The sequence below is a fragment of the Syngnathus leptorhynchus genome, chromosome 8, assembly GCF_054491065.1.
Source record: "Syngnathus leptorhynchus isolate UIUO chromosome 8, UIUO_Slep, whole genome shotgun sequence".
NCBI classification, from domain to species: Eukaryota; Metazoa; Chordata; class Actinopteri; order Syngnathiformes; family Syngnathidae; genus Syngnathus; species Syngnathus leptorhynchus.
Genome location: NC_141202.1, coordinates 11,567,646 through 11,579,378, shown reverse-complemented (window position 1 = coordinate 11,579,378; position 11,733 = coordinate 11,567,646). Strand labels below are relative to the sequence as shown.

At 47.6% G+C, this 11,733-nt stretch overlaps 3 protein-coding genes across 6 annotated transcripts in view; 1 reads left to right on the top strand and 2 right to left on the bottom strand.

The window, feature by feature from the left end:
* Positions 1 to 598, top strand: part of LOC147052482 (uncharacterized) — a 44,688-nt gene extending 44,090 nt beyond the window's left edge. For all 4 annotated transcript variants that reach the window (XR_015066878.1, XR_015066881.1, XR_015066880.1 and 1 more), the window contains one exon: positions 337 to 598. The gene's annotated coding sequence lies outside the window, so the exon portion shown is untranslated. The remainder of the gene's footprint in view (positions 1 to 336) is intronic.
* Positions 245 to 3,018, bottom strand: LOC147052481 (uncharacterized). The gene is made up of 4 exons (XM_085918069.1): positions 2,344 to 3,018; positions 1,939 to 2,154; positions 1,679 to 1,754; positions 245 to 1,404 (listed from the first exon to the last, which is right to left on the bottom strand). The coding sequence occupies exons 1-4, from the start codon at positions 2,681 to 2,683 to the stop codon at positions 1,002 to 1,004; spliced, it is 1,035 nt and encodes a 344-aa protein (XP_085774195.1). The 5' UTR covers positions 2,684 to 3,018; the 3' UTR covers positions 245 to 1,001.
* A 90-nt stretch (positions 3,019 to 3,108) lies between these two features.
* Positions 3,109 to 6,932, bottom strand: il21r.1 (interleukin 21 receptor, tandem duplicate 1). The gene is made up of 9 exons (XM_085918057.1): positions 6,613 to 6,932; positions 6,378 to 6,464; positions 6,131 to 6,239; positions 5,853 to 6,028; positions 5,468 to 5,604; positions 5,152 to 5,344; positions 4,920 to 4,998; positions 4,492 to 4,585; positions 3,109 to 4,198 (listed from the first exon to the last, which is right to left on the bottom strand). Exons 2-9 carry the CDS (start codon positions 6,430 to 6,432, stop codon positions 3,662 to 3,664), a joined length of 1,380 nt encoding a protein of 459 aa, XP_085774183.1. The 5' UTR covers positions 6,433 to 6,464; positions 6,613 to 6,932; the 3' UTR covers positions 3,109 to 3,661.
* Positions 6,933 to 11,733: the final 4,801 nt, after the last annotated feature.

Genomic DNA, 11,733 nt, shown 5'->3' with positions numbered 1-11,733 from the left:
AGTGCATTTGTTCAAGGTGTGACGTCATTTGGGCTAAATAACACGAACGTATATGTTAAAAAGGTTCGTGAATTATTTCAAACGTAAACGTATTGGGAAGAATACGCCGAAGAAATATATATATATATATTTATTTAAAATAGAAAACATTTACGTTTAATTAAATGACTTACCAAACACGATCGGGACAAGTTTGGAAATAGGACAGATGAGTTTTTATAACATTGTCATTTGTTTCTTTCAAATCTCAGCTTAAAATCGTTATGTTATAGGAAATTGCTTCACGGTTTGAAAGCCCCCAAAGCAAAAGATGTTGAGCTCCTGATGTAATTACAGACACATGACGACTGGGGCGCTCTAGTGCCTCTATTTGAAGAAGGCTGAAGAACATCCGGCAAGGATCCTCGTATGGAGTCACGAATTGAAGGGAGGAACCAATTTTCACAAGCGTTCAGAGCACATTACCTAAGTGTGGTGAATTGTGCCCCCCAGAGGTAAGGGTGTCGCAGCAACATTGTGTTTCATTTCATTGTTGATGCTTTCTGACAACATAATGTGGAAAAACATTCAAGCAGTACTTGAAATAAACCTTGAAAGAGAAAATTAAAGATGAAATTCTTAAAAATGGAGAGTGGTCTTCATTTGTCTTTGTTGTACTGCCCCTAGTGGCTAGGTTGCGCATACCACAAGTTGCAATGAATGAATCATGATGCACAATTTAAGTCTACCCATTTTGTTTAATTGTACGTTTGATAAAGTATAACATTATAGAGTGCTACTTCCTTATCAAACAAACAGAAAAGTTTTGAAATATTTAAAGGATGGAACAAAACAAGGGCATTTCCTCATTTCAATTAGCAAAAGTTGATTGGAAGGAGGTGTGATATATAGTATTTGGGCATTTGCCAGCAGAGACTAATGAAAATGAATCAATCTGCGCATTGGTGACGGGCGGGGTGGAGAATGAGTGAACAATCACCAACATGTCCTGCCGTTCTTTATCACAAACTACACAGAACTCCTCCCAGTTCCTCCCTGTCGTCCCCCGGCGGCTCACGGTGACGATATCGCAGGTGTCCGCCGTGGTGGTGGTGTTGTTGTTGTGCTCTTTTCCTGGCGTAGTACCTCCTGGAAGAGGCTCGCCACGCCTCCCTCTGCTGAGCCTGCGAGTCGTAGGGCAGGGCGGAAATGGGCGTCCGCTTCCTGTTGCCTGTGGCCAAAGGGCCGCAGGGGAGGTAGTGGGAGGAGGGCGTCGTGTGGTGGGCGGGGCGCGACAGGGGGCCGGATTGCTGGCGGGCCACCTTGCGGGCGTAGTAGCGTCGGGAGGCGGCTCGCCAGGCAGCGCGCTTCTGCTGCTGTGCATCCTCGGGCAGCTCCGCCGTGGGGACGCGCTTCTTCTTGTTCCTGAGGAGGATCGCGGGTGACACGGGTCACCATTAGCACCTCATGGCCGTGCCGCGCTCGTGCCGAAGCTTCTTCGAGACTTTACACGGGTAAGTCTGACTTGTTTTGCTGACTTATGACTTACTAAACTGTTTTGACAAGCAAAACATGTGACACGTGCGGCAGCTCGCCGTACACTAAATGCTGCAAAATTGGCGCATTAGTGCCACGAGTACATCTGGGCCACGCAAATGGCGTTTTTTCCAGGCACTTGTTTACAGTGTAAGGTTTTAACCTCAGTTGCTCCGCTTCTGTGACATGCGCTAGTCCGTCCGCTTCTTCACAGGTCATCACTTCTCTGAGCTCCAATTCTTAAAACACAAAGCAAAAAGCCATGTTGACTTAAATTATTTGCTGCCACCTTGTGGCATCTATCTGTAATAACAAAGACCCTTTAGAAGGCTCTCAATTTTTCATTGCAGGACTCAGCCCCTTAGCACAGGAGGAACTCACCCATTGTAGTCTGCAAAATAATAATCACTTGGTGGGCGTTACCTGCATCCCAACAAGAAGGGGCGGTTGGCTCGGGCTGTTCCCGCAACCTTTCCTCGCTCAGCTCCCACTTGACAAGGACGGCGTCCACATTGCATGGCTCCTCTTTGACGTCGACGCTGCCCGCTTCCAAAGAGCCAAGCGGGTGCACTTGGCTGCGAGGGGGTGAGGGGAGTGCCAGGGAAGGGATGTGGGACTGAGGGCTGTCAAAGAGACCCACTGTGGAGGGGGGATAAAGAGAAAATGGCCCATTCGCCACTTTGCAATTCACTGTGTGCACTTGTATACAGTTGCACGTTCATTGTGTGGACTTGTATACAGCTGCACGATTAAGGAGCAAACGGAAACTTCCGAAACTGCTCAATAAATACATTTAAAACATTGCTGAAATACTGTCTGCTTACGTACAGGAGAAACTGAGTTCACACGGCTGCTGCTCGGAGTCCACCTCTGCGTCCCCACCGCCATTGCCCTTGTGCTCCCCGGAGTCCAGGCACCGGTCGGGGGTCCCCCGATCGAGCGGCGTGCACGAGGCGCATCCCCGCCTACGGAGCGCCTGCACCTCCCGCTGCAACCTGGCGATCTCTTTGTCCCTGTCGGCCACCATCCGTAGGTACTCGCGACTGCGGCCGCTGTTGACGCCGTACAGAACGTTGACCACAGAGTCGATCGCCAGCCGGATGGCTTTCTCCACTACCAGAGCCTCCTCCGGTCGCAGACTGGCGTTCTGGGACAAATTCATCCTCATTTAGCTGTGGGGGACGATGGAAGGGGGTGCTTTGGGGCCAGGGGCTAGCGGCTAATAACACCAAGGTGCTACTTTGCAGACAGAACGGCCGCTCGCGCAAAAGTCACATTTAACTAAACCGACGCCTATCGTCAATGGGCTAACATCGAAGCTTGTCAGGTTCGATTTGGAGGCGTAGTTGCTTAAAATACGTCCACAATCACTTGCCTCCTCCTCTAGTCTATCTTGTGGACACTTGATCGGACACTTGATCAGCTGTGGGTTGTCACGGCGTTGCTGGGCGGCCATCACAGCGCCCCCTAGAGGCCCGGGTGACTAGTAACAGCCCGTCGGAGGAACGTCGACATTGGCGGCAAGGGTTAGGATTTCAGGGAAAACCTCAAATAACACAAATGAGGTTTCCTGGTGTTTGTATTGGAGGTGAATTGTTTTTAATCAAAAGATGCTATTCTGTTTCCAACAAAAATAAGATGGAAAAATAAAATGTCTAAAAAGTCATCAATGGGATGACGCAACTTATTTTCTATTGAACTCTGAGCAATATACAGTATATTTTGCTGTACATACAAAATCCATCTATCCATCCATTTTCTGAACCGCTTTGTCCCCACGGGGGTCGCGGGCGTGCTGGAGCCTATCCCAGCGGTCATCGGGCAGTAGGCAGTGGACACCCTGAACCAGTTGCCAGCCGATCGCAGGGCACACAGAGACGAACAACCATCCGCACTCGCACACACCTAGGGGCAATTTGGAGTGCCAATCGGGCTAGCAAGCATGTTTTGGGGATGTGGGAGGAAACTGGAGTGCCCGGAGGAAACTCACGCGTGCTCGGGGAGAACATGCAAACTCCTCACAGGGAGGGTCGGAGGTGGAATCGAACCTGCACCCTCCTAACTGTGAGGCGGACGTGCTAACCAGTGCACCACCAAGCCCATATAAAATTAGTTTTTAAAGAAATCTGTAAAACTGGAGGACTGTTCACTGTAGAGCGTTTCTTGACTTTTCTTTGGCATCATTACACATCATCCACTGCTTGACGTAGTTGGAGCGCGAGTTTCGCCGCTCGGGTGGGGAATTCGAGTGGGAGGGACTGGTGCACTCCCCAAAACCACTGTCCACCGTGTCCATGTCCACGCAGGGGTAGCCATCGTCCGACTGTCGGTTGGAGGCCAACGAAGCTCTCTCCGCTTCTTCCGGCCAATCGTTGAATAGCCGGCCTTGGTCTTGTCGGTCCACGACTGGCTCCTCCCGATCAGAGTCCAGCAGTTCCCTGGGGTTTGGATCCGATGCTTGTTGATTGTCCTCTTCGCACACAATCACCGTATGAATGGACACGTGTGCCAATTGTGCCAGCGGGGCGGGGACGAGGAGCAGGCTTCCAGCGGGTTGCGTCTCGTCATCCCCTTTGTTAGTGGCATTGTGGCAGTAGAGCTGTTTCTTGGTGGTGGGCGCCATCTCCTCATGCGGGGTGTTCCCCAACATGTCGTGCTCGCTGAACAAGGGCCTCACCCATCCCTGAGACAGATGATAGCAGGATACAAAGGAGACATTTCACCCACGTATAAAGACTCCAATGATAACGGACCAAAACTGAAAGCCACCTGACTCAAAAACTGTGTTGTGAAACGTACTGGCCGTGGGGCAGAACTATAATTCGCTAATTCGGCTCCCTTAATTGTTTAATAAAATTAATTCATCACATTCTGCTCTGGACAGAAACTGAAATCAAAATGCCTTCGGGCATGAAGCCCTCCCTGCCTTTGCATAACGCTACCTGGTGGCCACTGGAGCCAACTACACCCTCTCACCTTGAAGTTGCCTCCGTAGTCGAGGTAGAGCGGCTGGAAGAAGTCGTGCGGCCTGCACACGTACGAGCTGAGCGGAAATCTTTTCATCAAGAAGCTGTCAAGAATCAATAACACGTCAGTGTCAACCATCCCACACGTTTGCTCTATAAATAAAGTCGAGATGCGTGTTGCATTTGCAGTGCATGACTTCCTATCGAGTGAAACAACCGTGCCCGCCTGACTGCTGTGTGCGTAAATATGCGTGGTTTCCTGCTCTGCTTATCAAGTGTAAAGGTGAAGCGGTGAGAACAAATATCACCCTCGCGTGCAGGATGTGAGCTGGCTGCACCACTGATGAGTCATGCTGTGACAGAATCAGCTTATGATCTGTTGTCATATTTTTGGATTGCCGATGAAATCAAGTTGATCTCTCCGTTTTCTTTACTCACTGTTTTTGAGAGCAAACCAGCAGCAGCCCGCCAAGGAGGAAGAGGATGGCCAGGAAGACGTAGAGCCAGAATCCTTTCGCTAAGGCATGGGAAATAAATCATCAGTAAAAGCGTGAAAAGGAACATGCTCAAACACGGTGCCGGGTGGCGGAACGGAACCGTTCCTCCTTATTGCGTAGAAACAACTGCTTCTGCCGCACATGAATAAAATCGCAACGCGGATCTTGCTCACCTGCGACGCTCGCAGATTTTGTCGATGCGATTGTCCACTTGGCGGTGGAGCTCCACTCGCTCCACGGGCCCTGAGATGGGTTACTGGGGCACAACTTGGCCCGGACAACCACGCTACACTTGGCGTGGGGCGGCAGCTCCTTGCGTCCCAGCAGGAAGAACCTCTTGTCCACCGAGAAGAAACGTGCCGGATCCTAACGGAAGAAAAAGTCAAACGATCTTCACAAGTCCAACCGGGAATGTAATAATTTGGCTGTTGATTAATTGAAAAAAAGTTTTTTCCCCGTCCCATAAAAAAGTGTTAAATTGAGTTCTACCTGCAAGAGACCTTGTTGGATTCGAATTCGCAGCTCGTACATCAGACAATCATCGTTGTCATTGGTGAGATCCCACGTGATGTTGTCGAATCCGTCGAGGCGCATCACTCGCACGTTGAAAGGTGGCGGAGGTTTTACTGGCATTTACACAAATGGAGCTCAATAGTCCGCATGGCAAAATTATATTTTTGCTATGAAGCAAATGGCAAAAAAAAATTCTTTATCCACTCTGTGATGTTACAATTTGTGTGTAGAGTAAGAAATTATAGTTATGCTGAAAAAAATGTACATTTCAAAATTTTATTTCAAATGCGCTCTGTCACAACTAAAGGAAAAAAAAAATATTTGGAAAAACAAATCTTTGGTAGCAAAAGAAGTTACTTACCCACGTCGTAAAGCGCCCAGTCTGATAACTCGCAATGCGGGTCCCCCGGCAGGCTGACAGTCGCCGTGCATTCGGTCCCGATGGCGGCGATGTCATAGAGCTCCGGCGGGTACATGACGCACCAAGACTCAGGCGGCATCAGCCGGCAGCTGTCGGCCACGTGAAGCTCACCGTCGCTACAAAAGCACACCGAGGAGTGACGCCACATGATGTCACCACTGCATACAAATCTGACGTTGTTGATGATGTCATTAGAGATGGCGTCAGGTGAGGATTACCTGCAGTTGACGTCAAGGCGCAGCGGCTGCGTCGGTACCGAAGCGCACGAGCAGTTGAGGAGAGTGTTGTAGTCGGTGGAGCAGGTGACGCCGCAGGTGGGCGAGTTGACTGCGAAAGGAGGGTTTGAAATACACAATTTGCAAAATATCAAAAATTGGAAAAAAAAAAAAAAGTTACCCCCCCCCCCCCCCCCCCATTGCACACAGACGATGGGGCAAAGAAATTACGGACACCAAAACAACATACCTCCTCGGAGAAGCATCGGCAGGCTCCACAGCATCAGTGAAAGGACGGCAGCCATGAATGTGTTTGCGAAAGCAGGAAACCCAGCCACTAAAACAAAATGCAGCAGTGGAGCATATTATTGAAAGCACAAAAAAATCCCAACAAGACATCCATTTGTCACTATTTCACTTTTAAAAGCAGCGTTCACAATCTTGAACGTCATTTGTACAAGCAGAACACGAAAAGTAAAGCTTACCTTTTAAATTCTGGACGCCGAAGACATCAAAAAGCTGAAGACGTGCGAGCGGAAACTCCCAAATTGGTTCTCGCGGTGGCAGCGGCTGCCACTGTGATGTCAAATGTGGTTATATCGCCTTCTGCTGAATGGCTTCGTCACCTCGCACTGTGTCGCCGCACCACCGGTGTAGCAGATGAGATTTGGCGCATGCATTTTCTTTAACTTGCTTCTGTTGTTTGTCCTTCCTGCAAAAGTAAAAGCACATTGCCGCATCCTTTTTGTATAGCATGTACATTTTGCCCTATGACTAAAAACAAAACCAGTGCAGTTTCGATACTGAGATGATCCAAATGATGTCACATAAAAGACCTTTAGTACACACTTCCTGTTCATCTAAAAGCCTCCTCTTTGGGTGACTATAAAGCGGTAAAACCACATTTGTTTAAACAGTAAGACTTTAAAAAAAAAAGAAGATTTTTTACGTACTTTGACTTGTGTTTCTTGTGTTAATAAAGTGTTTGTATTCTATACCCCTTTTAAGTTGTCTCTGCGAAAAGAAGGAATACACTGTTTTTCATTTGAAATTGGGTCTTCCATCCAAATATTGTGAATACAGTATTTGTTTAAGTATACTCTTTTGCCACTAGATGTCACTGCCTCCACGTCGTTGACTCCATCGATGCTCGTCTGAGCCCTCCCGGTCTGCTTATAGTGAGAATCTCGTCTTTTTGCGGATATAATTTGAAGTCATTCGGTACTTGGTTTAAAGACAACTTATATTTTCAAGACAGTACAAAAGTCGCGGCCGCCATTTTTAGCCGTTTTACAGGAAATAGATCGGAGTCACGAGACCAACGCAGTCCTCCAAACTTGATTGAATTCATGACATCGTACAAAATAATCAAGCTTAGAAAAGTAAATAAGCATACCTGCTGGTCGTGAGAGTCGGAAAGAGAATGACTCAACTTGTGGAAAAAAATCTTGCAATAACCGTCAAAAGTGTTGTAACTTTAATAGAACTGTTCCGTAGAACAATAGTAAAAAAAAAAAAGAAAAAAAAGTGACAAATCAGGTAAAAACATGTCAGTATTTTGAGGAATAAAATTGTATCATAACAGACACAAATCAAATGCTTATAATAATAATAATAATAATAATAATAATAATAATAATTATTATTATTATTATTATTATTATTATTATATATAATAATATATTATTATTGCAAATAATAATTATTATTATTATACTGGTTATTTGAGGTTATGCCAGGAATCTACACCTCGTCGTGGGTAGAACATATGAGAGTAAGGATTCCTATGTGTGTATGTGTGTGTGTGTGTGTGTGTGTGTGTGTGTGTGTGTGTGTGTGTGTGTGTGTGTGTGTGTGTGTGTGTGCGTGTGTGTGTGCCAAAACATGCTTTGTCTGTGACCTTTTTGTCAATTCTCAGGAGGTGCCTCCACGGGAACGAGCATTGGCGAGTGTTGGTGGAGGGTGTCAGAGGTACTTTTTCCCTCTGGTGGGTTCCTGCGTGAAGTGACCCGCAAACGACCAAGCAAAGTGCTGGAGGTGTCTGAGCTGTGAGGCGGTGAGGCCGGTACCGTTTACACGCTTCAAGGAGGTGATGGTGTGAGTGTGTGTGTCTGTGTGTGTGTGTGTGTGTGGGGGGGGATTGTAACAAGGTACAAATACAAAAGTCCGTTTTTCAGGTTTCTATTTTTAACTTGAGTATTCATTTTTTTATTTTATGATTTATTTACACGCGCGCGTGTGTGTTGGCAAAGTGGGTTGCAGCTGTGCGCGTGCTTGTGGGTGTCTGTGCAAAAAAGGGGTGCAAGCTCCAGAGTGCTCCTAGGGAGGCGGTAAACACAGGTCGGGAAGTGTTGAAGCGTAACATTTCTCTGGCCGGCCGTTCATCCGAGCACTCCTCCCTCGGTTGTCGGGCCAGACGCAGCAGCGATGGCAATTTGTGCGATTTCACAGCTCAGCGCATCCCTAAAACTCTTGACAGCCGCGCTCTGGCGCGCCTCTGACGGGGCGGTGCCGGGAAGCGGCTGGACCAATGAGCTGGCGGGGAGAAAGAGGAAGGAGTGTTGTGATGGAGGAGCAGACTCGACGGGTATGTTGGACAAAAGTTGAGGGGCTTGTCGCCATCCGCTTGCTATCTTTTTGGTGGGAAAATGTTTTTGGAATGATCAGAGTAGTCAATGTCGCATTTTGTCACTTGTGCCCCGGCTGATTGCACAAATTAAACCCCAACCAAGCTTTGTTAAGAGGCCAGGCATTGTTTGAAGTCACATTTGAACAACTGCGTCCAATCGCCTAATCTCACTTTTTGGATTACTTTCAGTTGGAGGAGTTTTTGAAGCTTGACATTTCAGGAAGGGGGGGGGGGGCTTTCAAAGGCTTTAATCCGTTCATTGTCCACTCAAATGCTGCCAATTGGGTGGCCATTATGTGGTGCGGAGACACCACCGCTGACCTTCCAGGACCCCTCGTACGCACCCCCTTCGAAGAACAGTTTGGTCCTATTTTAAGTAAGGGCCACCGACGAGGCGGTGGCGTGTGCAGGGTGCCTCCCGAAGCAAGAAGTGGAACAAAGTGGTACTCCATACGCTGAAGAGACACACGTTACACTCAGCCAGAAGTTGGCCATGGCCCAAAGGGTTGTAATTTGACATCAAAATTTTCATGACTTCCAGTAGACCTCAGTGCTGCTTAGTACGTTGTGGCACAATGTGGTACTGCACTCAAGTCGGCAAATCTGAATCCAGGCCTGCCTGGGGGGGGATATTTGGTGGAAGCCCTTGAAAGAAGATGCGCTACAAAGCAGAGCAGATAGAGGCAGATAGCCCCCATTCAAGGGTTGTTCTGATAAGAAAGGTCGCCTGAGTGTTCTGTTTTGAGTGCGGGGTCAAGAGAGGTTTTGAGAGGAGTGGAGCGTGTAAGTGTGTGTTGGGGAGGCGGCAGGGTGGAAGGGCTGTGGGGTGGGGGAATCTGGACATCTGTTGGGGCTTTGGAGAGGTCAGCCACGGGACAGGAACCAGTCTTAATCCTCCCAGCTGGGCCCACGGGAGAGGATTTGGACCCGTGCTCTCTCGCTGGCTCTCAAAGCAGCAAAGCCACAACACAAGCTAATTGAGCTGCGCCGCCCGCGTTGGCACGGCGCCACTTCCTTGTAAAGTCCTGCGCCGGGGCACCCGCGCTTCCTGTCACGATCGATGTTTGCATCTCAAAGTCACACTCACAAAAAAAAAAAAATTAAAAAAACACGGCAAGGTTAAAGTTGTACTAACTGTTGGAAGTTTAGGGTTAGTTGGGTTAGAGTCAAGTTGGGCTTGGATTTAGAAATCGACTTTTGGGCTGGCAGCAACTACGGGGGAGAATCGATTTTATTGGATGGGATTTTTTTTTAAGGATTAATACATAAATCTTATACAGAACATTTTTGATATTCTGTATACAAAGGATATGTTGTTTTGCTAATGAATATTTTTTCAGTTCATAAAAATGATTTCTTCGCAAATGAAAAATGATCATTTCTTGGTAAATAGTCACTGAATCTTGCTGCTTACTGTCAACATCTGCAGGAGGGTATTATCTTTGAAAGCTTGTGCTTGTTTGACCTTGGCAGAGGTCCATTCTCATACAGATACGGGATCGCTCAGCCGGGTGTCATTCACCCGGAGAGCCCCCCCCCCCCCCGCCCCCTTGCCGAACGTTAGCATGCAGGGCCGAGGGGGGTCAAGTGAAGGTTCTCCTCCTGAGCGGCCAACTGGAAACCTCCCAGGTTGGAAGGTCGCGGATAAGCCGCCCTATTGGCCGACCAATCGGACGAGTCAAATTAGCCCGCCCCCGCTGATCCGCTCTTAGTCGGCCACCCACCAAGCATCAGATGAGGCGCATGTGTGCGTTGTCCTCGTTAACACGCGTCATGAAGTCGACTTGGCCGGGTCGGCAAAAACCTTCCGTCTCTCGTTTCAGAGCGTCCGTTGCGACCTTGGGCCTCAATCTGCGTTTCGTAATCACCGATTTATCCGGCAAATAAATTTCTCGCCGCCGTCGGAATGCGCTCAAGGAGCGGGGTCGTCGACTCGGTCAAAGTGGCAGCTCGTAAATTGAAACCGCAACAAAATAAACAAAAAAGGGCGAGGCGAGGGAGGAGGACAGCAACGTTTCAGACGTACAACACGGACAACTTCAACCGCCATGGGAACGGCAACTTGGCAACTTTTAAGTTTCATCCATTTTCCCCATTAAAATGAACTCAAGTGCGATGAATCCATTCCAGCCTACTCGTTTGATTGTTGCGTATGTTTAAGAATGAAAAACAAGCTGACCGATATGGATTTCGTGGAGGCCGATGCCGAGTTAGATATTTGGCAAGAAAAGCATAAATGTTGTTTGTTAGCCTGTCTATGGCTTTCTCCAATGCGTGTTAGCATTAGGCTAGCACACCAAAAGTCCAAATGAGCTGAACTGTGAGTCCATAAACTACTTTTCTCGTAAAATTGGTTTATGGCGTGATCATCAGTGAGAACCTTAGCAGGCCATGGACTTTGTTGTTTTGGAGAAAGAACGAGCCCCGTTCGGCAATGAAATGTGATTGAAATCATGCGAGTAATCCTCCAAGGAGAGGGCAAAATAAGAGGAACATTCCGCCACCATATGCTACATCCATGCACCAAATTTGGTGGGGAATGCTTTCAGTGTAATCCTGCAAACAGACCAAACAACTCTTTGGTAGAATTATGGAATTAACAAATAGCGCTTTGAGTTATCAGCCTCGGACTTTGTGCTTTTATGACTGCGATGGCGAGCGTGCGCGTGAGAAACTCACTTTATGTTTGTGGCCATAATTTGTGCTCATTTATCTCCTTTTAAAAACGTTTTTGTAGTATGATGGGAGGCTCAGACTATTTTAAAGCAGGGCTTTGGTTACAAAAACACTTTTACACGGGACAGTAAAAATGATGAACTCTGATTTTATTTTAATCACATCGGCTCATGTTTTCCTCGTATACAGAGAAGCAATGGGCGAGAATGCATGATGTATAGAGAGTATTTCTTTTTTCTATATGGTGCTTGGAAAACATTTAAATTTGCTAAAAACACTTTTGTGTGATTAACATTCATTT

Coding starts and splice junctions, on each gene's coding strand:
- il21r.1 (XM_085918057.1), bottom strand. CDS start 6,432: ATGGCTGCCGTCCTTTCACTGATGCTGTGGAGCCTGCCGATGCTTCTC. Junction 6,029..6,130: donor CGCCTTGACGTCAACTGCAG/GTAATCCTCACC, acceptor GTGCTTTTGTAG/CGACGGTGAGCTTCACGTGG. Junction 5,345..5,467: donor TCCAACAAGGTCTCTTGCAG/GTAGAACTCAAT, acceptor TTCTTCCGTTAG/GATCCGGCACGTTTCTTCTC.
- LOC147052481 (XM_085918069.1), bottom strand. CDS start 2,683: ATGAGGATGAATTTGTCCCAGAACGCCAGTCTGCGACCGGAGGAGGCT. Junction 2,155..2,343: donor GTGTGAACTCAGTTTCTCCT/GTACGTAAGCAG, acceptor CCCCCTCCACAG/TGGGTCTCTTTGACAGCCCT. Junction 1,755..1,938: donor CCCTTCTTGTTGGGATGCAG/GTAACGCCCACC, acceptor TTGTGTTTTAAG/AATTGGAGCTCAGAGAAGTG.